Source organism: Typha angustifolia, chromosome 8 (assembly GCF_048772165.1).
Source record: "Typha angustifolia cultivar Huaian chromosome 8, ASM4877216v1, whole genome shotgun sequence".
NCBI lineage: Eukaryota > Viridiplantae > Streptophyta > Magnoliopsida > Poales > Typhaceae > Typha > Typha angustifolia.
In genome coordinates, this window is record NC_133246.1 from 1,412,744 (window position 1) to 1,432,446 (window position 19,703).

At 41.4% G+C, this 19,703-nt stretch overlaps 4 protein-coding genes and 1 long non-coding RNA gene across 9 annotated transcripts; 4 read left to right on the plus strand and 1 right to left on the minus strand.

Moving 5' to 3' along the window:
• The first annotated feature begins 148 nt into the window (after positions 1-148).
• LOC140764869 (U4/U6 small nuclear ribonucleoprotein PRP4-like protein) lies at positions 149-3,698 on the plus strand. The gene is made up of 5 exons (XM_073103690.1): positions 149-1,030; positions 2,273-2,726; positions 2,860-3,057; positions 3,147-3,228; positions 3,344-3,698. The coding sequence occupies exons 1-5, from the start codon at positions 264-266 to the stop codon at positions 3,436-3,438; spliced, it is 1,596 nt and encodes a 531-aa protein (XP_072959791.1). The 5' UTR covers positions 149-263; the 3' UTR covers positions 3,439-3,698.
• A 343-nt stretch (positions 3,699-4,041) lies between these two features.
• On the plus strand, positions 4,042-7,691 carry LOC140764347 (pentatricopeptide repeat-containing protein At4g20740). Of its 4 annotated transcripts, none has more exons than XR_012105026.1 (3): positions 4,042-6,355; positions 7,299-7,413; positions 7,513-7,691. XR_012105026.1 is itself a non-coding variant. In XM_073102870.1 (2 exons), the coding sequence occupies exon 1, from the start codon at positions 4,125-4,127 to the stop codon at positions 6,324-6,326; it is 2,202 nt and encodes a 733-aa protein (XP_072958971.1). In that variant the 5' UTR covers positions 4,042-4,124; the 3' UTR covers positions 6,327-6,355; positions 7,513-7,691. The 4 variants fall into 4 exon arrangements, 2 of the variants coding, with proteins under 2 accessions (XP_072958971.1, XP_072958972.1); XR_012105025.1 differs by having other exon boundaries at positions 7,299-7,402; XM_073102870.1 differs by lacking the exon at positions 7,299-7,413.
• A 539-nt stretch (positions 7,692-8,230) lies between these two features.
• On the plus strand, positions 8,231-9,839 carry LOC140764349 (uncharacterized). 2 transcript variants are annotated; one of them, XR_012105028.1, is made up of 3 exons: positions 8,231-8,433; positions 8,560-8,766; positions 9,198-9,839. It is a non-coding gene; the product is annotated as an uncharacterized lncRNA (long non-coding RNA). The 2 variants fall into 2 exon arrangements; XR_012105027.1 differs by lacking the exon at positions 9,198-9,839 and having other exon boundaries at positions 8,560-9,087.
• A 272-nt stretch (positions 9,840-10,111) lies between these two features.
• LOC140764348 (hexokinase-3-like) lies at positions 10,112-17,874 on the plus strand. The gene is made up of 9 exons (XM_073102872.1): positions 10,112-11,584; positions 12,921-13,071; positions 13,151-13,333; positions 14,712-14,786; positions 15,858-16,013; positions 16,111-16,209; positions 16,293-16,420; positions 17,238-17,319; positions 17,425-17,874. Exons 1-9 carry the CDS (start codon positions 11,313-11,315, stop codon positions 17,776-17,778), a joined length of 1,500 nt encoding a protein of 499 aa, XP_072958973.1. The 5' UTR covers positions 10,112-11,312; the 3' UTR covers positions 17,779-17,874.
• Positions 17,875-18,173: 299 nt separating this feature from the next.
• On the minus strand, positions 18,174-19,459 carry LOC140766043 (agamous-like MADS-box protein AGL80). Its single transcript, XM_073105436.1, has one exon. It carries the CDS (start codon positions 19,260-19,262, stop codon positions 18,564-18,566), a length of 699 nt encoding a protein of 232 aa, XP_072961537.1. The 5' UTR covers positions 19,263-19,459; the 3' UTR covers positions 18,174-18,563.
• Positions 19,460-19,703: the final 244 nt, after the last annotated feature.

The following is a 19,703-nucleotide window of genomic DNA, read 5'->3' on the forward strand; positions in this document are numbered from 1 at the left end:
TAGATTGAAAATGAAATTAGAAGATAATGGACAAACTATTGAATAGCAGATTAATAGACAATTGTACAAAGAGGAGAAAATAAAAATTTTAAAAAAAATAAATCATAAATGGATATGCAAAAAATATATTTCACGACAGAACTCAAATCTCCTTACTTCTGTCTCCCGCACTATATTATTTACTCCGCTCTCCTCTTCCACCACCACCGCCACTCCAAAGACCCTAAACCCTAACCGTCTCCTTGTCCACTCTCGAAGCAGCCATGGAAGAAGACGACCCCCAAACCCAAACCCTAACCCCTACCCCAACGCCGCTCCCTATCCCCATCCCTCCCCCAATCGCCGCCATCCCACCTCCTCCTCCCTCCGCTGCTGCCCTCCTCCTCCGCTCCCGCGGCGCCTCCGCCGCCGGTTCAGATTCTGACCGCGAGGGCTCCCTCCCCCCCGGCGCCGACGACTACGAGATCTCCGAGGAGAGCCGCCTCGCCCGCGAGCGCCAGGAGAAGGCCGTCCAGGAGCTCCTCATGAAGCGGCGGGCCTACGCCATGGCCGTCCCCACCAACGACTCTGCCGTCCGCGCCCGCCTCCGCCGCCTCGGAGAGCCCGTCACCCTCTTCGGCGAGCGCGAAATGGAGCGGCGGGACCGGCTCCGCTCCCTCATGGTCCACCTCGACGCCGAGGGGCAGCTCGATCGCCTACTCAAAGCCCACGACGAAGACGACCAAGCCGCTTATTCCGCCGCGGCCGACGAGGGAGGAGACGCACAGATCCAGTATCCGTTTTATACGGAGGGGACGGAGGAGCTCCTAAATGCGAGGTTGGAGATCGCAAGGTACTCGCTTGCACGTGCGAAGGCGAGGATTGAGAGGGCGAAGAGGAGGAGGGATGATCCTGACGAGGATGAAGAGGCGGAGGCGGAGTTTGTCGTGAAGCAGGCGGCAGAATTTGTTCTCGACTGCAGTGAGATTGGGGATGACAGGCCACTGTCTGGGTGTTCGTTCTCGCACGATGCGACATTGCTGGCCACCAGGTACTTTTACTTCTTTGAGCTCAAGTGATTTTTTTTTTTTTAATGAAATTGTGGTAGTTTCTATCTGCTTTTGATAGTCTCAGCTATTTTTTCAACCCATTGATTTATCTAATGCTTCAATATTTGTGTCATTATTGACCTTCATAGATGAGAATAGTTTTGGTATGAGATTGTTGTCATCTGACTTAATCTTTGATACCATGCTCTTTAAATGACTTCATAGGGGCTCAGAAGTTGTATGCCCTATAGCTTGTTCATTTATCTTCTATTTCTTTGCTCAAGCTTCAAAACTGCTGTGAATAATCTAAACAACGTTGAGTAAATGACATCTTAATATTAATCTTGATAGGTTTCTCATCTGGCACATAAGCCTTTCTCTTTCTGCATCCTTTCCAGTGATATTCTGCTTGTCCTTTTGAATTGAACAAAAAATAACCATGCCATTCCCCTAGCCATAGTTTCTTATAATATACATAGGTTTATTGGGGTTTCAGTCTACCAAAGTAATTTCCAACCAAGGTTTACTCATATTTGTCTGATGTTTCAGATAGGTCGTTTTCATCATTACAAGCCTAGATCAGACCTAAACTTTCTTCCTAGAATTTGAGCACATTTGCTACACCTTTTGGGTTGGAATATGTGTGATTGAAAATATATTGTCCAGTATGCATTTATGAACTTCCCATTTTGTTCTCTTTTTGTGACTATTTCTAGTATTAAGTTTCTATTTATTCCTGGAGCAACCTTGTCCGCTAGTTATTTGTTTGTCAAATACACATAGTTAACCGCAACCATTGATAATATCAGTTATTTTGGCTTCTCATCTTTGCCCCTTTCCCCATCATACTCCTATGGTACTGTAACAAGATAAATATGTTTCTCAATAAATAAGAGCTGAAGAAATTTTGTACTTTAGTCCCTGGTTCAATGGCTTGTGCAGTATGAGTTCTATGCAATCTGCTGGTAGAAAGTTTTCTCTTTTGGCAAATCTGGGTCAATGCCACTCGTAAGAGATGTGGCAGCGGCCTTGTGTGCCATGTCTAGTGTCAGTTTGTGCCAATTTCTTTTGTTATTTTTTGGCAACTTGTTGGTTATGTACATGCAAATGGCTACTCAGGCATTTAGATCCTTGATTCGCATATTATGGTAGAGATATTATTTCTTTCTTTTTTCAATAATGGGTATCTTAAAAATCTAGTTCTTTATCAAGTCAACCATTAAAATTGTGTTTATTTTTTCTAGTTCCTGGAGTGGCATTACTAAAATATGGAGCATGCCGCAAGTAACAAAGGTCGCAACCTTGAAGGGTCACACAGAACGTGCAACTGATGTGGCATTCTCTCCGGTGGATAAATGTTTAGCAACTGCATCAGCAGATAGAACAGCGAAGTTGTGGAGTACAGATGGGTCCCTTTTAAGATCATTTAATGGTCATCTAGATCGTCTTGGCCGCATTGCATTTCATCCATCTGGAAAGTATCTTGGAACTGCCAGCTTTGACAAGACGTGGAGATTGTGGGACATTAATACTGGAACAGAATTGCTACTCCAAGAGGGACATAGTAGAAGTGTGTATGCAGTTTGTTTCCATCCTGATGGATCTTTAGCTGCGTCATGTGGTCTTGATGCTCTTGCTCGTGTATGGGACCTACGATCTGGTAGAAGTATTCTTGCTTTCGAGGGACATGTTAAACCTGTAAGTTAACAGAATTCATGTTTAATGCTCTCCTTTGTTATCCAATTGATTCACAAATTTGTATGCTTTTCCTAATACTTGATGGCAATAAATTCTTCCAGCTGAAGTTTTCAGCTTTTATGTTGTGTTATAGGTCCTTGGAATTAGCTTCTCTCCTAGTGGCTATCGCTTAGCAACTGGCAGTGAAGATAATACTTGTCGAATATGGGACTTGAGAAAAAGAAAGAGTATATATACTATCCCAGCTCATAATCATCTAATTTCTCAAGTGAAGTTCGAGCCCGAAGAAGGATATTTCTTGGCAACATCATCATATGATACCAAAGCAGCAGTATGCCTATTAGATTTCAGAGTCTCAAATTTTCTTTCTTTAAAATTCATCCTGTAATTTCTGATATGCAAGATGTTCTTATCTCACAGATTTGGTCAGCTCAGGATTTCAAACCTATTAAAACCTTAGCTGGACATGAAGCGAAGGTTACTAGTTTGGACATAAGTAGAGGTAAGCTTTTACTTATTCTAATGTTGGTTTCACTGTATGCACAGATGTTTATTTTGGGATATAACTCTGCATGAATCACAGATAGCCTTATGTTTTGATAACAAATTGTGTGCAGATGGGCAGCACATAGCAACTGTTGCTCACGACCGTACTATCAAGATCTGGTCCAGCAGAGGCAATGGAAAGGAGAAACCTATGGACATTGATTGATACAAAATGCATCCCAACCCCATATGGCAGCTCAAGGATTATCTCCAACTTCTAGTTTTCTATGGGTTCTTTATGTATTATTGTAACACCTATCCTTTCTATTTTTTTCTTGTATTATTTGAAAGTTCTTAGATAGCTTGTCTAACCCCATTAATCCTGGTCAGGTCACCAAGAAAATTTTTAGCCCTTTTTGTTATTCCTCCCAACCTCGTTTTGCTTGTCACCTTCTTTTCAACAGCTGAAGGTTGATTCTTATTTCAGCATTAGATTTATTTTGTATTTTGCGTTGTGTTGCGTTACAAAATCAATCTTTTTACAATTGCGTGATGAAAAATATAAAATGATCTCTGTACTCTCATCTTGATGAATAAAAGTTAAAGCTATATTATGTATTTCAACTGTTGGAATAGAAGAAGTATGGTTGATTTGAAGATTAGATAACTCGCTGAATCGTTCTTATGGGTGCTTTGGTACTTTGTGTGTGTTCACGACTCATCATGTATAAGTTAGACAAATATACAATGTATGTCTATGAAGGACCCAAATAAGAATTCGATTGTGTGTGTCAAGCTCTTCTCATATGAACTGAAATCATCAAGTATCCAACTAATTCTTATTTCTCCCTTACAAGTAACTCTCATCAGTTTGAGCGAGAGAGAGAGAGAGAGAGAGAGAGAGAGAAGCCAATGGGGTCATCTACAATTTCCGAAATCCCGTCTGACTCCCCTCCCCGGAAGCCGAAGCCCTATTTCTACTACGGCCACCGTGCGCCATCCCAAAACCGCCCCGTTGTCCGAGGTGGCTTCTTCTCCAACCGCAAAACCCTCCCCTCCGCCGCCGCCGCCTCCCTCCTCTCCGATCGCCGTCTTCTCCGTCCCTCCATCGACTTCCGTGACTGGGACTCCTCCTCTCCTACCTCCCCCTCCTCCCCCTCCTCCTCCTCTCTTCCCTCCCTCCCCTCCTCCGACCGCCGGCTCTCCCCCCTCGCCCGCTTCGTTCTCTCCTCCCTCCGCCGCCACCGCCGCTGGGGTCCTGCCGTCATCTCCGACCTCTCCAAGCTCCGCCGTGTTCCCTCCTCCCTCGTCTCGGAAGTCCTCCGCTCACGCCCTGCTCTCCCCCCTTCCCTCTCCCTCCCCTTCTTCCTCTGGTCCGGCAAGCAGAAGCGCTTCCGCCACTCCTTCACCTCCTTCCACGCGCTAGCATTCTCTCTCTCCCTCTCCCGCCTCCCTGCCGCCGTTGATCAACTCCCTGACCTCATGCGCGCCCACGGGAAGACCGTCTCTGAGAAGCAGCTCGACGTCCTTGTCCGCCTCCACTCCGAATCAAACCGCCCCCTCCGCCTCTTCCAAGTCTACCGCCGAATGCGATCCGAGTTCAACATCCGGCCCAGAGTCTTCCTCTACAATCGCATTCTTGATTCGTTGATCCGTGGCGGGCATATCGACCTCGCCCTCTCAGTTTACGATGATCTCCGAGCTGATGGGGTCAAGGAGGAACCTATCACCTTCACTATTCTCGCCAAGGGCCTCTGCCGCGCTGGGCGGATTGAGCCCCTGCTTGAGCTTTTGGGCCGGATGAGGACTGAAGTGTGCCGGCCTGATGTGTTTGCGTACACCGCGATGGTCAAGGTTATGGCTTTGAAGGGGGATATGGATGGCTGCTTGAAGGTGTGGGAGGAGATGAGGAGGGATGGTGTTGTGGCGGATGTAATGGCTTATGGGACGATGGTGTCGGGTCTGTGCAAGGTTGGGAGGGTGGAAAAAGGGAGGGAATTGTTTAGGGAGATGAAGGAGAAGAAGTTCTTGATTGACCGGTCGGTGTACGGAGCACTGGTGGAAGGATTTGTAGCAGAAGGGAAGGTAGGAGAGGGATGCGAGCTGTTGAAGGAGATGGTGGACGATGGCTACCGAGCGGATTTGGGGATATACAATGCGCTGATTGGAGGATTGTGCAGCATTGGTAGGGCCGAAAAAGCTTGTAAGCTCTTCCAAATTGTAGTTCAGGAGGAGCTCATCCCTAGCTTGCAGACTGTGACGCCATTGCTGGCTTCTTATGCTGATGTGAGTGAGATGAACAAATTCTTCCATTTGATCGATCGGTTGGTTGGATTGAATTTACCAGTTATCGATCACCTGTCAGACTTCTTCACGTTCTTCTTGGAAAAGGAAGGGAGGCAAAGTAAGGCTTTGAGGGTGTTTGAGGCATTGAAAGGGAAAGGGTACTGTAATGTTGGAATCTACAACATTCTCATTGAGAGCTTTCACAAGATCAAGGAGGTGAAGAAGGCACTCTCACTGTTCGATGAAATGAAAGGCTCGAAAGATTTCCAGCCAGATTCGAGCACATACAGTCATATAATCCGTTGCTTTGTGGATAAGGGAGATGTCAGAGAGGCATGCTCGTGCTATAATTCTATGATGAAGATGTCCTGGGCACCTAGTGTTTCAGCCTATTGCTCGCTTGTGAAAGGGCTCAGCAAGATTGGGGAGGTTGATGCAGCTATTACTCTTGTTAAGGATTGCCTTGGCAATGTAACAAATGGGCCTATGGAATTCAAGTACACATTGACTATTCTCAATGTTTGTAGATCAAAAAGACCGGAGAAAGTCATTGATGTATTAGAAGAGATGATTGAACTAGGTTATCCACTGGAAGATATCATATACTGTGCTGTCATCCATGGTTTCTGTAAATATGCAAGTTCAGAGGAAGCAAGAAAAGTGTTTGCAGTAATGAGAGATCGGAGTCTTCTTACAGAAGCAAATTTTATTGTTTATGAGGAAATTCTAAATGAGCATTTGAAGAAGGTAACTGCTGGCTTAGTAATCTCTGGGTTGAAGTTTTTTGGCCTTGAATCAAAATTGAAGTGGACGACCAACCTTGATTGACCATATTCTGAGGAAAAAATGAAATTCGGGTACATCCTGTTCTTTCAATCACTGCAAATTAAGTCTTTACATAGTTGTGATGGAACAGTATTTGCAGTCTTTGTAATTTAGAGCACCATCAATTGATGATAGTCTCTTCTCAACAGAAAACAACTAAAATATATCTATATTATTAATGTTCTCTGAAACACTTTTTTATTTGTTCTACATTTCCTGAATATGAAATGTTAAATATATATTTCTGATGCAAATATTTATATCTATGGAGAAAAATCAGAGTTGGAGATGGATACTAATAATTATCTTCTTAATCCGATTGCTGTACTGATGCATTATCTGCAAAGTGAAGTTATCAACTGCATTCTGTATACATTTATATCTCACCATATTACTTTGCTCTGTCATGTACCCGTTCAAGTGTCCGTGGAATGATAATAGAGGTTCCATTTTGTTTAACTACAGATACATGCACTACCCATAAATATTGGAACTTGGAAGTGCCACATTTTCAATCAATGAGTTCGTTCGTTTGGGGAAGTCAATTAGGCTAGTTGAACCATGTGCAGAAGCATCTCTTATCATCCTCCAGAATATTTGGCCTAAGAGCTATTGTTTCTGTGGCATAACTTAAACTGGAGTCTGCTTTCTCTGTGCAGTGTCAAAAGTAAATATGAACTTTAGCTATTCATGTGCAGCTCTTGTAAGGAATTATACTTATGCTGCTGTTAGATCTTCAGTAGCAGTTGTGGCTTGTGGAAACTTGAGAGTCATCGTGCTTTTACTTTTCCCTATTGCCATTACAACTAATGGAGATTCTATTGTTAGGGATTCCATTAATTATTTCTGGAAATAAGCATCTGTATTCTTAATAATTTCCCTTTTGTTCATCGGCTAATAAGTTGTTACTCTTGTATTATTATTTTGTGTTATCTGCCCTACTCCTGCCTGTGAACTATTTTTTTGTTATTGTAGACATTACGGGGCCATTCTTTCCACCTGTATGCTGTCAAATGTTTCAAGAATGAAAGTTAACAACTAGTTACAGATGTCCAAAACGCCCCAGTCATGGCATACATGCATGGCATCTGTAACCTATCTCTTATTTGTTATGCAATGGCTTTCTCATGGTCATTTCAAATTGTTTGTTGGATGCCATCTTACTCTTCTCTTGCTGCTTCTGAAACAGGCTACTTGAAACAAGGAAGATGCATTCCTATGAAGCCTAGATTAAAGAAACAATCTTTTCTCTATCAAAAGAAGCAATTGATGCATTGTTTCGATCATGTTACAAGTGTAAACAAAGGCCTAGATTACAGCCGAAGTGTTTGAAAATAAAAAGAGTTCCAAAATGCGATCTTTGTTTATACTTCTCGCCTGGGCCTGCTTCGAGCACGTGGAGCAGCAGCAGCCACTTCCATCCTCTCCTCGACATCCTTTCCTTCTTCGTCTCCTTCGCCGCGCTCGCCCGCCGCTTCGTTCTCCTCCATGATCAATTTGTTCATCGCAAGCTTCACAGATAAAAACACGGCACTTCTTAGAACGAGCTCATCGAGGACATATAACAAACAGGCTGTGTGCTATGCTAAAACTCTCTACCTCCTCGAGATACTGCTCGTCGAGGCGATCGGCGATGCGGGCGGCGGCAAAGATGGTCCCTCCGAGAAGAGAGAGCGGAAGAACAAAAGCGAGGATAAGGCTATTGGTACTCGGTGGACCTGCCCTTACCAAGACTCGGCGGTCTCTTCTACTTCCACTGCGGGTACTAAGAAGACGAGGAAGAGCAACAGCGGAGGAGAGCTGCGTAGGGAAGGAGGAAGGCGAAGTGGGTATCTTGGTGGTGAGATGCGGGGGAGGAGAATTGGGTGCGGGAGCGAGTGAGAGAAGACTCCTCGCCATGGTTTCGGGCAGAGAAGAAGGGTGGAACAAGAATCCTCCGTCGTTTGCTTATCCGATTACCTTTCCCCGGTTCTTTCCGCGTTTCGGATCCGAACAAGACCCATTTGAATCCGCTAAGGCAGAACCGGCCTTACGTGGGCCGGACCTCAAATCTCAATCCAAATACTGGGCCTGGCCTGGGTCTTCTTTTCCATTTTAGTTAATTTTGCAGGTAAATTTGCCAACTACCACTTTTGATTAGCCTAAGCATATATTCTAACCAGACGTCTCGATCATAAACAAAGGCAGGGTTATATTTGGATGGTAAGTTTAAGAATGCTTTTAATTATCACATCAGGACGACAAATTGGAGGGCATAAAGGTGCGGTTTTAAGTACCAACCAAATAATGGTAGCCAAACTTTTAGGAATGGAAGTGGAAGTGGAAGCAAAAATTGGTGGCAATGGACGAGTTAGAAAGGTGGTGGTGACCAATGACCAGTGAGCAGTAACACAAAGGAAAGGGAGGCGCATGCGCAGATTAGAGATCGCAGCATGACGACAAGGTATGTTTACCATCGACAAGGTACTTGGGTCCCCTCACCTTCCACTCTTCTCAATATATTTGTGAATGGATTCACCTTTTTCTCCATCCAACTTGCTTAATTTCTCCTCGACTAATTAGCCAACAATCCTCCTCTTTGTCCGCTCCATGTGATCGACCATGTGTTTGATGACATATTAACATTGAGTTGTCCGGTCACTGGTCACTCTCCATTCCTTTCTTCTCGTTTTTATTAGCTTCCAATTTCCAATAATCCATGTCCCTAACACTACATGCATATCTTTGCGTCCAACCTTTAATGATAAAAGAAAATTAGAAATGATCTCCTATGAATTACATTGTTATATTTTCCATTCCTCAGAATAACTTTTCTCTATCTTTTAATGTGACATTGTTAAATGTATATAGATAATTAAATATAAATCCCGACAGAGAGAAAAAGGGTGGCGAGAGTACGAAATCGCTGGCTTGTACTTTGGATCACACAGCCACACCTACACCTACACCCACACCCACACCCACAGCGTCGCACCGACAAAATAATGCATCGCATTGGCCATCACTTGGTGTTGGCGTCGGTGGACCACCACCAACCCCCCTCCCCCTTCCCGTGTGCCAGCTCGCGCATATCAGAGCCGTACGATCTTCTTCCGATCACGCCTCCTCCAGCAGCAGCCTCCATCCACCACCAGGAGGAAACGAGTTCCACGCCTCCAACCCAACGGCTTCTTCGCTGCATCAAATGAAAGCCACCAAGGTCAGCAAATTCCCATCTCGCTAATAATTAGTTTTTAAAAGAGAAGAGCCTGACCCTTTTTTCTTTTTTAGCTCTAATTCTCTCCGATAAATATGTTAAAAAAAAAATTAAAGAACTCATTCAATTTTACTAATATTAAAATCCAAATAAATTTTTTCTTTTTTCTTTTTTTCAAATGGGCCTCTTAAAACTAAGGTGGCTATTCTTCAAGCAATAAAAACAAACGTCGAGGGCCGAACTGTAGATGATAATAAAAAGGAAATATTGGGATATAATGTGGGTAATTATCACTAATAAATATTACGTACCTAATAAAATCTGGGTAGTTGTTGGTGCTGTTCCTTTTGGTAAGCAATGTTTTTTTACTAGTGGGTGTGTGTTCGGGGCAGTGGGGGTGCAATCGAGGCGTGAGTTGGGAAGGTGCTTAGCTGGAACTCGCGAGAGAACAGCTGGATTTTCGTACGGCCGCTCGAATACGCAGCTCCCGTCGCCGTTCGCACCCCCCCCCCCCCCCCCCCCCCACCCTCGTTTTTGTTTGTTTTTTGTCCACAACTGTAGCCGCGTTCTGCTGTACCTCACACCCAACACACACACTCCTACTCTCACATTCCCCCTTTTGCCCTCTCCCTTTCTCCTAATACCCAAAACATTATTATTATTATTATTTTCAGAAAAAAAATTTGTTGTCAGTATGAGACTAAGAACATTAGGATTAAAAACTAATTACTCGATTCCTATCCATATATTTCTTCTTCTAAACGCATTAATTAATATCTTCATTTAACAAATAGAAAATGGGACCACCCTATTGATGTGAGGAATGTGGATGGTCTGATAGCAATCTCTTGCATGCTCATCTACCAGTAAAATAAGATATAAAAGGATCTCATAACATCATGCGTATAATTACTCCACTCATGCTATTTAACAAACAATATGGCATGACTTTGAGCAATTATGTCACGCATGACAGCATTACGATTACGTATACACTATAGCGACCGTTGCAAATTTATACTTTTTGGTTGTTATCCATATAAAGAGAGATACAATTCATTTAACTTATTTTTTTCTTCTTATCACTTGTTAAACTATAATTATATATTTATATTTTTTAGTCAAACCTGTTGTGGGTGGTTATCAGCTGATGGAAATATTTTAAAAGTAAAATTTCGAATTTTTAAAAAAATGAAAGGCATGATATCGTATCTACCGTTGGATAACGACCTCGTGTAATTCTCCCACGTGGTCCCAGTCAAAGTGCTGACTAATGCCGTCAGTGTAGCTATTAATGTGGTGCCATCTTCGTAAATAACCACAAATCCAAGGGTGAGTGCTTAAACTACTTTGAGTATACCGCCGTCGCTATCCGCTCCTCTCCTATTAAACCGACATAAGTCAAACCCACTCTCCTCCCCACCTTGACGTCCGAATCCGTCATTTTGCGATTGATTCAGGGGTAAATCCGTCATTCACGTATTTTTTTTTTTTTTTTGTTTTCAAAAGGAGGCCACCACCCGGCACGCACGCCACTTTGCTGTCCAACGCTAACTTAAAAATACTATATTTAGTTTAGTGATAAATACACCCCCCCTCTTTTTAACTTTTTCCCCTCTCCCTTCTCCTTCTCTCCTCTTCTCTCTCGCTTTCTCGTCTTCGCTTTCTCTGTTCCATTCTCTTTGAAGCTTTTTGTCGACCACTTGGTTGGCGGCGAGGGCCTTTTGTGTTTCCCCGCCGCTTAGGGCTGGGGTTAGGGTTCCGATGGAGAGGTAGGTGGAAAGGCCGGTGGGATGGGGAGAGTGGGGTTCGGGGTGGCGGTGGGATGCGCTGTGCTGACGTGTGCGATCGCGGCGGCGCTGGTGGGCAAACGGGCGAGGAGCCGGAGGCGGTGGTGGCGGGCGGTGGAGGTGGTGAGGGAGTTCGAGGAGGGATGCGATACTCCGGTGGGTAGGTTGAGGCAGGTGGTGGATGCCATGGCGGTAGAGATGCACGCCGGATTGGCCTCGGATGGTGGGAGCAAGCTCAAGATGCTGCTCACCTTCGTTGATGCGCTTCCGGACGGGTATAAACGCTTTTATCTTCTTCTTTTTTTGTGTGTGCATATTATTTCGTTATTAGTGGTGGTTACTTGGATTTCTATGGGTTTCTTTGTTTATTTGGTGTTGTGAGGTTTTGGATTAGGATTAATTCTGTCTGGGTCTTTATGTTGTTGGAAATTAGTTTCGGGTTTGGTGCGTTGCTACTTTCTTATATTTTTTTTCTCCCTATTTTGGATGCCTCAGTACTTGTTTCCAACAGTTAGATGTCTTGGTTCCAAAATGGATTATGCCACTGTGTTTCAAAATATAGTTTTTTTCTTGAAGGCTCTTTCTAACTAGTACTTGCTTTTAAATATTGAAGTGGTGCATAGTGGTTAGATCCTTTGTCGAATAACCAAGAGCTCATGAGTTCAAATCCCTATATCGAAAAACTGATGAGATGGCTTACTTTCCGCATCTGTATGTTCGCTACTATTGGATTATGGACCTATAATTAGAAGGAAGAACCAGGTCCATAACAATCTTCCTCACGTATCGTCTGCAGATGAGCTAGAAGAGCAAGTAGATACTATAGGTTTCGGATTTAAGCTAAACAATGGCAGACGGCATCATGCTAGTTGTGGTGTTAGCCAACAACATAATTGATTTTGTTCTCTCGTATACTTTAGAAAAAAGAATCTGTTAAAGAAGAATATGCAGCATTTTAACTTTTAAGGAGATCTTTCAAAACGACGCTAAGATGCAGACATATCTTGTCCACATATATGTTTCTCTGTGGTAAGCAATGAGCCCATTGTTTGACAACTGGAGAGTTTCTCCAAGATTTGCCAGTCAACTGGAGGATAGCTTAATGCCACCAACAGATTTGTTTCATACTAGATGCATCTCATACTAGCTCCTGCCAAACTGGCAAGCTTTGGGGAAAAGCACACCGGGGATAGATATGAGTGAGCTAGTATGTCGAAGTTGGGTGTTGTTGATGCTGAAGGCTCAGCTAACTGATGAATGGAATCCTCAAGCTAATCTATGGGGAAATCTCAAGCACTGAGTGTAGATCAGGATTGAGCAATCTTTAAGAGGATATTAATTCTTCCTAAATTGACTTCCCTATGAAGAGCTGCTTAATCTTGTGATAGTATACTCTTTCTAGCAGGGAGGGGAGATGATCTACCTAGTTGTGCAGGCTATAATTTACCATTATATGTTCTTCTAAAGTCATTAGCAATTGGTTGGTAATATCACTATTCACTTATTGGTTTTATTGTTTGGTTATATTTATGACATTTTTTATATTTTCAATGAAGTGTCTCTTATTGCTGATTATTTTATTTTGTTTCACTATATTCATCTTTCTAACAGGAATGAAGAAGGCATTTATTATGCCCTTGATCTAGGAGGAACTAATTTTAGAGTCTTGCGGGTTCAGCTTGGAGGTAAAGTTTCTAGGATCTTGAATCATCAAGTTGAAAGCCAACCTGTTCCTCAAGAACTGATGAACGGCACAAGCGAGGTTAATGATACTTCCATATTTCACTTGCTAGTTTACAGTAAAAATAATTTGTAAATTTGATTTATTTTCTTTTTTGCAGAATCTTTTTGATTTTATTGCATTGACGCTGAAAGACTTTGTTGAAAGGGAGAATGATGGTTTTCAACAAAAGAAAGATGACGGAAGGGCTCTTGGCTTTACATTTTCTTTTCCCATTAGGCAGATTTCTGTTTCTTCTGGTGCTCTTATCAAGTGGACTAAAGGATTCTCAATCGAAGATGCTGTAAGCCCTATTCCTCTTCTGTTGATCAGTTCATGTTCCTGTTTTTCCTTTTGACCTTTTCCCTCCTCCAGTTGTCTCCCACAAAATAATGTGGTGTTTCTTCATAATGTTATGTATACTACTAGGGCTAACTGTCTGTTTCAATGTAGATTATTAACTATTACTCCAATAGAATAGTTCAAATTATGTTAATGCAAACTGCAAAACCAAAATTAGTTTATGTATATGCAAAAAGTTATTCTCTTCTGACTAAATGGTCCTTCTGGCTAAGCTGGCCCAGAACTCCTAGGCTTATAAAGCAATCTGAGGCAGCTTGTGTTGGGTTGATCAGTTAAAATGAATCATTGGACTATGGGTTGAATAATGCGAACCATCGGGGATTTTCTCCTAAACTTGGGCCTAGGTTGCACAGGCCAGGTTCAGGCAAGTTTGCTCAGGTGATTGCTTCAAGCACTCATTGCATATGGGATTAAGTTTGGCCATGACACCCCAAGTTAAACTTGTAGCCTCTTACATTTCAGTAAATGCATATTATTGACTTCCTGCATGTTAGAAGATCTCCACTCTTTGCCTTGTTCTTTTTCATACCTGCTGCAATTTTCATCTTATGCACCAGTTACTGTGAGCTAATGGGGATTAATGTAAGATGAAGTTGGTAATCAATTTTTCATAAAAACATTCTAAATTTTGTCTAGTGGTTATATTAGCCAGGCTCTGCTTGCTATATTTGATATTCAACCATAGATTTTCTGATATGTTCCATGTTTTGGAAATTGTATGCGTGAGGGAATAACCTACAGGTTGTTATTCCATCTATGTTTTTAAATTAACAGATAACAATGTTATCTTTTTGAAAAATTTGTCAGACTTGCAAAATGTGTACAGATTTCTGCTATCATGTTGCTAACTTCCATTTGGCCTCAGTGTTTAAATGATATGTCCATCATGTGTATAGAACTATTTGTTTTAGTGACAGAGAAATGCTTTTAGTATCAACTATAGCCTACGAATTGTAGTGGTTAAAATCATATTATAAGCTCTAACAGTAAACAAAGATCAATGGAGGAAAGAATACATATACCCAATCAGAATTTGCTGAGGCTGAAAGCCTGAAAAAGGCCTTAAATTTTGATTCTGTTATGTTTTCGTAATGCTTGCTGTTGGCATGTAACTTTTTTGCCCTTCCATGGGAATTTCTAATTTGGTTCAATATCTACAGAAATATCATACTTTTATTGTTGTTGTAATGCTTTCTGTCAGTCCTGTTGTATAACTTAAATTATTCTGCGGATGGCATACCGTTTTCTTAGTGGTCAAATGAATAGTAGGCTTTCTTGCAATTTCATGTAAGTAATTAACATCAACTTTGAAACTTTAGGTTGGACAGGATGTTGCCCACCTTTTGCAGGAAGCCATCACTAAGAGAGGACTGACTATGCAGGTGGCCGTCTTGGTATGTTTTAGTTTCAGCTGGTTCTTGTAGCTTAAGAATACTGGTGTTTTAAGGAATATTCTTGATTCCTAAGCAATTGCTTTTGATATCTTTGCCTTAGATACCCACTATATAACTTCTTTGCCTCAAATGTTTGCATATGTATTGTGCATCTGCACACGCCAAATACATAATTGTTCTCTCTAAAAAGAGTGCGTCTTAGTTGTATGTTTGCATCTGCATTATGCTTTAGTGGAGCTGTGAATAAGTGGATCGAGACATTTCATACCTTAGAAGGATTGGAAGTGATTTTGCCATGATATGCTTGATGATTGTTTTTTCCTCTTATAACAACTAAAATATTGGTTCTCATAGGCTTCCAGTTTCTTTCTTATTTACCTTTTTTTTGTCTCAGTACTTCTAAATATCTTAGGTCATATGTTACAGTTATTGCCAGAATTAGATTTATCTTTTCTTCATTTGTAATGTATCAAACAGGTCTTGTATCCAAAGTCTAGCATATGCATGCATTAGTATTGCAACCTTATAACACCAACTGAGAAGATATGCTTAAGTTATTTGAGAGGGCCGTAGCAAGATGAAAGCTAAACAGATGAAAGTGACAACAGTAGTATACTTGAAACAACATGGAATAAGTGGAAGGGAATTGACTAAATCATCAAATATTTGATGTTGTGAGGAGGACTGTACTATAGATTTCATTTCTCATAATGCAGTAACTTACTCATACGGTATTTGTAGTAGGCTTTTATAATTGAAATTCTGTACACGGCATGCATTTAAGCTATTGCCTACTTGAGATGTCTTTAGTGTGAAACAATAACTTATTACACGGAGGATAGGTATAGATTATGTTGCAGTGGATCTCTTGCTCACTAACTGCTTCTGGGTCCCCTTCCCTTTTCTTATGCTGCATTTTGAAGTTACCAGTTTATGATTATGTCTACAACACTCAATACATTTTTGTGCCAACAATACCAACATCCTCTTTGCCCTGTTCAAATTTGTTGGGGTTTGATCTGTTAGCAAGCCAATTATTTATGAATTTCACTTCTCTGTCTCTTTATCCAGGTAAATGATACTGTGGGCACGTTAGCTCTTGGTCATTATTATGATCAGGACACTGTGGCTGCTGTGATTATAGGAACGGGCACCAATGCTTGCTATGTTGAACGTGTTGATGCAATTATCAAGTGTCAAGGCCTTTATACAAATTCTGGAGTCATGGTATATCTGTGTTTTGAATAATATTTACTTGCTTTGTGCAATTGCATGTTGCGCTTATATATTCCTTTTACAATGTTCAATGTTCTCTGATTGTTAGGTTGTCAACATGGAATGGGGGAACTTCTGGTCATCACATTTACCAAGAACTTCATATGATATTGCTCTAGATGATGAGAGTCCAAATCCTAATGATCAGGTGAGATTCTCCAGCTTACCCTTTTCTATAGATTATCTGCTTTGGTGTGATGCGAAAAATGTTACCTAAATTATTTGCTATAGGGTTTTGAGAAAATGATCTCTGGAATGTATTTGGGTGAAATTGCAAGAACAGTGCTTCTCAGAGTCGCACATGAATCGGATATTTTTGGAGATGCTACCCAAAATTTATCCGTACCCTTTTCTTTAAGGTAGGTGACTTCTGCTATTAGCTATCATGTGCTTTGATTCCATACTGCACAATGAAAGGAGGTTCAGAATTATTTTTGTATGGCATTTTGCTTCGTTCTGAATCTTATTATCTTTATTCTTTACTACATTGAATGGCATGCATGTAATCATCTTTATACCGTTTAAGAAACCTATAACAATAAAAGGTGTATTCTACTTCACATGTTATATTTTACTACATTGAATAGTTATCATTTTACTTCTGTGATAAGACTGGGACAAACTGGTTTCTGGTTATATTTTGCTCACCTAGAAAATAGCTTCACATGTTAGGAGAATAAACAGTTAGGAGAATAAACATAGTTAATTATATTCTAAACTTTAAGATTTTGTGAAGTAAAAGACCTTTTCTATGTTCATACATTTCAATCGTGAAGTTTTTGTACTAGTGGTGGTTGCATTTCCAAATTTTAGAACAGATAATGCTATTCTAATGTTGTAGAGACAGCTGTACACTGTCATCTTTACTGGCAATTTGGCGGATCACAAGTTCCTTTTCCTTTTCCTAAACTAACTTACAGAGAGCTCCTAAAAGGAAGTAGCTTAAACTGATACTTGACTAGTGACAAACAAATTAATTACCAGATTATTTGATAGATTTAGAGACAGGAAATATAGTTTATCTCTGAGCTATTATGGGTTCTCAGTTCATCAACTTTTACCATTTATGTAATTTAGGATACTTCAAAATGATCTGTTTTAATTTTACCTTGTGGCAAAGTACCACCACTGCCTTGTGTAACATGTCCATACTAAACTTCTCACATAATGTTCCAGTACTCCCTTGATGGCTGCCATGCATGAGGACAATTCCCCTGATTTGAGCCAGGTCAGAGGAATCCTGGAGGAAAATTTACAGGTAATAATTCATTTCTTAAAATCATGATCTACTTTCTTTATTTATTTTGCATACATGGCTAACCTGAGCAAGATTTGTTGCGTTTCTCATCGACTGCTCTTTCAGATGTCAGATACTTCTTTGAAAGCTCGAAAGCTCATTGTAAGAGTATGTGATATAGTAACCCGAAGAGCTGCTCGACTAGTTGCAGCAGGTATAGTTGGAATATTGAAAAAAATTGGACGAGATGGAAGCGGTGGCGGCAACAGTGGAAAGACAAAGAGCAGGCCTAGGAGAACAGTCATCGCGATAGAGGGAGGGCTCTACGTCAGCTACTCTATCTTCAGGGAGTATCTGAATGAAGCCCTAGTTGAAATCTTGGGCGAGGATGTTGCTCAAAATGTGATTCTCCGGGTCTCCGAGGATGGATCCGGGAACGGAGCTGCTCTCCTTGCTGCAGCATATTCTTCAGATAGATAAGGATTCATATAGATATATACGTGTATCTCTCTGTGCAAAATGTAAAAAAAGATGAACGATTGTTAATTTATCATATAAAAAGCTGGTGTTTGTGCAGATATTTCATCTGTCTACATGGACAATATTGTGCAGTCCTGGAGGAATATTTACTGTACCATATTGACCCTCAAAACGGCATTCAGGTAAATCCTTTCTCCGGCATTAAAATTACCCTTCAGGTTAAATCTTAATTGTGCAATTACCCTATACAGAGCAACAATTTATTATTAGATAGGACATCAATTCATCTTTTATTTGTATCACTTTATCCCTTTTATCTAGTTTTAAATTGGTATAGAATCGTTACCTTGTTAATGTTTATACCTAATAGAAACAGGATGCTTCTTCCGAGGCTTTGCGTAATTCTAATTTAACGGAAGAAGAATATGAGACAAAATCTAATAACTTTTAATTTTATTAAACTTTCTTTAAGTTTGAATTAAAAAGATAATAATTTTAGATTAGTCTAAATCTCGTGTAGTGAAAATGAGTTAAATCAATAGAAGTTAAGCGAGTGGTATAACTTTTGTACAAAACTGGAGATTGGGGGTAATTTAAAATTTACTCTCTATACACACGAAATGAAAGCATGCATGTATCTCAAACATTAATTTATTGATGGCTTATATACAGGAATTAAAAAAAGAAAAACTAAAAAGAAAAAGAAAAAGAAAAAGAGAGGACTCAACACACGTTCTAAATTTATTCTCAGACTAACTCACAGTTAATCTATTAAAAAGAAACCTCTAGTTCAAAGGGTAGAAAGGATCAAGCCATGCATTCTCTATGTAAGGCTGCACCATGTCATCCACACCACCATCATTGCTACCAAACATCATGTTGTCATTAGCGTTAGTCATGTCGGCGAACCAGCTGTTGCTCTGCCTCTGCAACGCCTCCATGGCAGCCTCAAGGGGAGTCTTCTCCTTCACGACCATCGCCATCTCCGCCGCCGCATGGTTCGACGCCATCTGCGCCTTGAGCATCTCGATCCTGTCGTGCACCACCTTCGCCTTCATCTCCACCATCCACGCCAGGCTCGTCGCCTCCTCGATGCCGACATCATGGAGGCTCCTCCCGGCGAGGCCCTCGTACATGAGCAGCGTCGTCTCCATCTCTCGGTTCTCGCGCTCCTGCTTCCGGAGCTGCTCCTGGATCTTCCCCACCCGCTGCCGGAGGAACCCTTCCTGGTTCATCATCTTCTTGCACTGCTCCATCTCCGGCATGCTCTTAAACCGCGCCAGCACACGCGTCGCCTCGGGAAGCGACGGCCACACCTCCGGGTGCGGCTCCTGCGGCCCGTACACCACCACGCAAGCCTTGACGTCACAGAGCGTCGCGAGCTCGCTGGCCTTCTTCATGAGCCCCTTCTTGCGCTTCTTGAAGGTCGCCCTCCTGGTCGAGTCGTTGGCGATCCATGCAAGGTTCACCTTCTTCCTGGCCATCAGATGATTGGATGGGATGGTTGTTCATCTGCAACAAAGGAAAAATTAAAGGGTGACGATTCTATATAGACAGGAAGAGAGATGGTGTAATTGCAGAGTGATGGTAGGGATTGGAGATCATGCAATTTAAGGTAAGAAATCTCCAATGGAGGATTCGATTGATATTTGACAATATAAATTACGATCCATATATGCCATATGCGCCTCCATAATTATAATTAGGCACAATCCACCCATATCTCTTTAATGATATTATTATTCCACCATTTACATTTTATTATTATTATTATTATTTAAAAAAAATTGGTAGGGTGTTGTATTATATAAATTTAATATATATTTTATATACAAATATCAATTTTAATGAGGGTATACACGCAAAAATGGCCTATAAATTAGGGGTATCCATGGGCCACATCAGGCCGAGTCTGGGCTGGGCCC

Bases quoted from the DNA above. Each gene is read 5' to 3' on its own strand.
- LOC140764869 (XM_073103690.1), top strand. From the start codon at position 264: ATGGAAGAAGACGACCCCCAAACCCAAACCCTAACCCCTACCCCAACG. The intron at 3,058-3,146 runs GTATGCCTATTA...CTTATCTCACAG, and splicing joins CATATGATACCAAAGCAGCA to ATTTGGTCAGCTCAGGATTT. The intron at 3,229-3,343 runs GTAAGCTTTTAC...AATTGTGTGCAG, and splicing joins TAGTTTGGACATAAGTAGAG to ATGGGCAGCACATAGCAACT.
- LOC140764347 (XM_073102870.1), top strand. From the start codon at position 4,125: ATGGGGTCATCTACAATTTCCGAAATCCCGTCTGACTCCCCTCCCCGG.
- LOC140764348 (XM_073102872.1), top strand. From the start codon at position 11,313: ATGGGGAGAGTGGGGTTCGGGGTGGCGGTGGGATGCGCTGTGCTGACG. The intron at 11,585-12,920 runs GTATAAACGCTT...TCTTTCTAACAG, and splicing joins GTTGATGCGCTTCCGGACGG to GAATGAAGAAGGCATTTATT. The intron at 16,421-17,237 runs GTAGGTGACTTC...ATAATGTTCCAG, and splicing joins TCCGTACCCTTTTCTTTAAG to TACTCCCTTGATGGCTGCCA.
- LOC140766043 (XM_073105436.1), bottom strand. From the start codon at position 19,262: ATGGCCAGGAAGAAGGTGAACCTTGCATGGATCGCCAACGACTCGACC.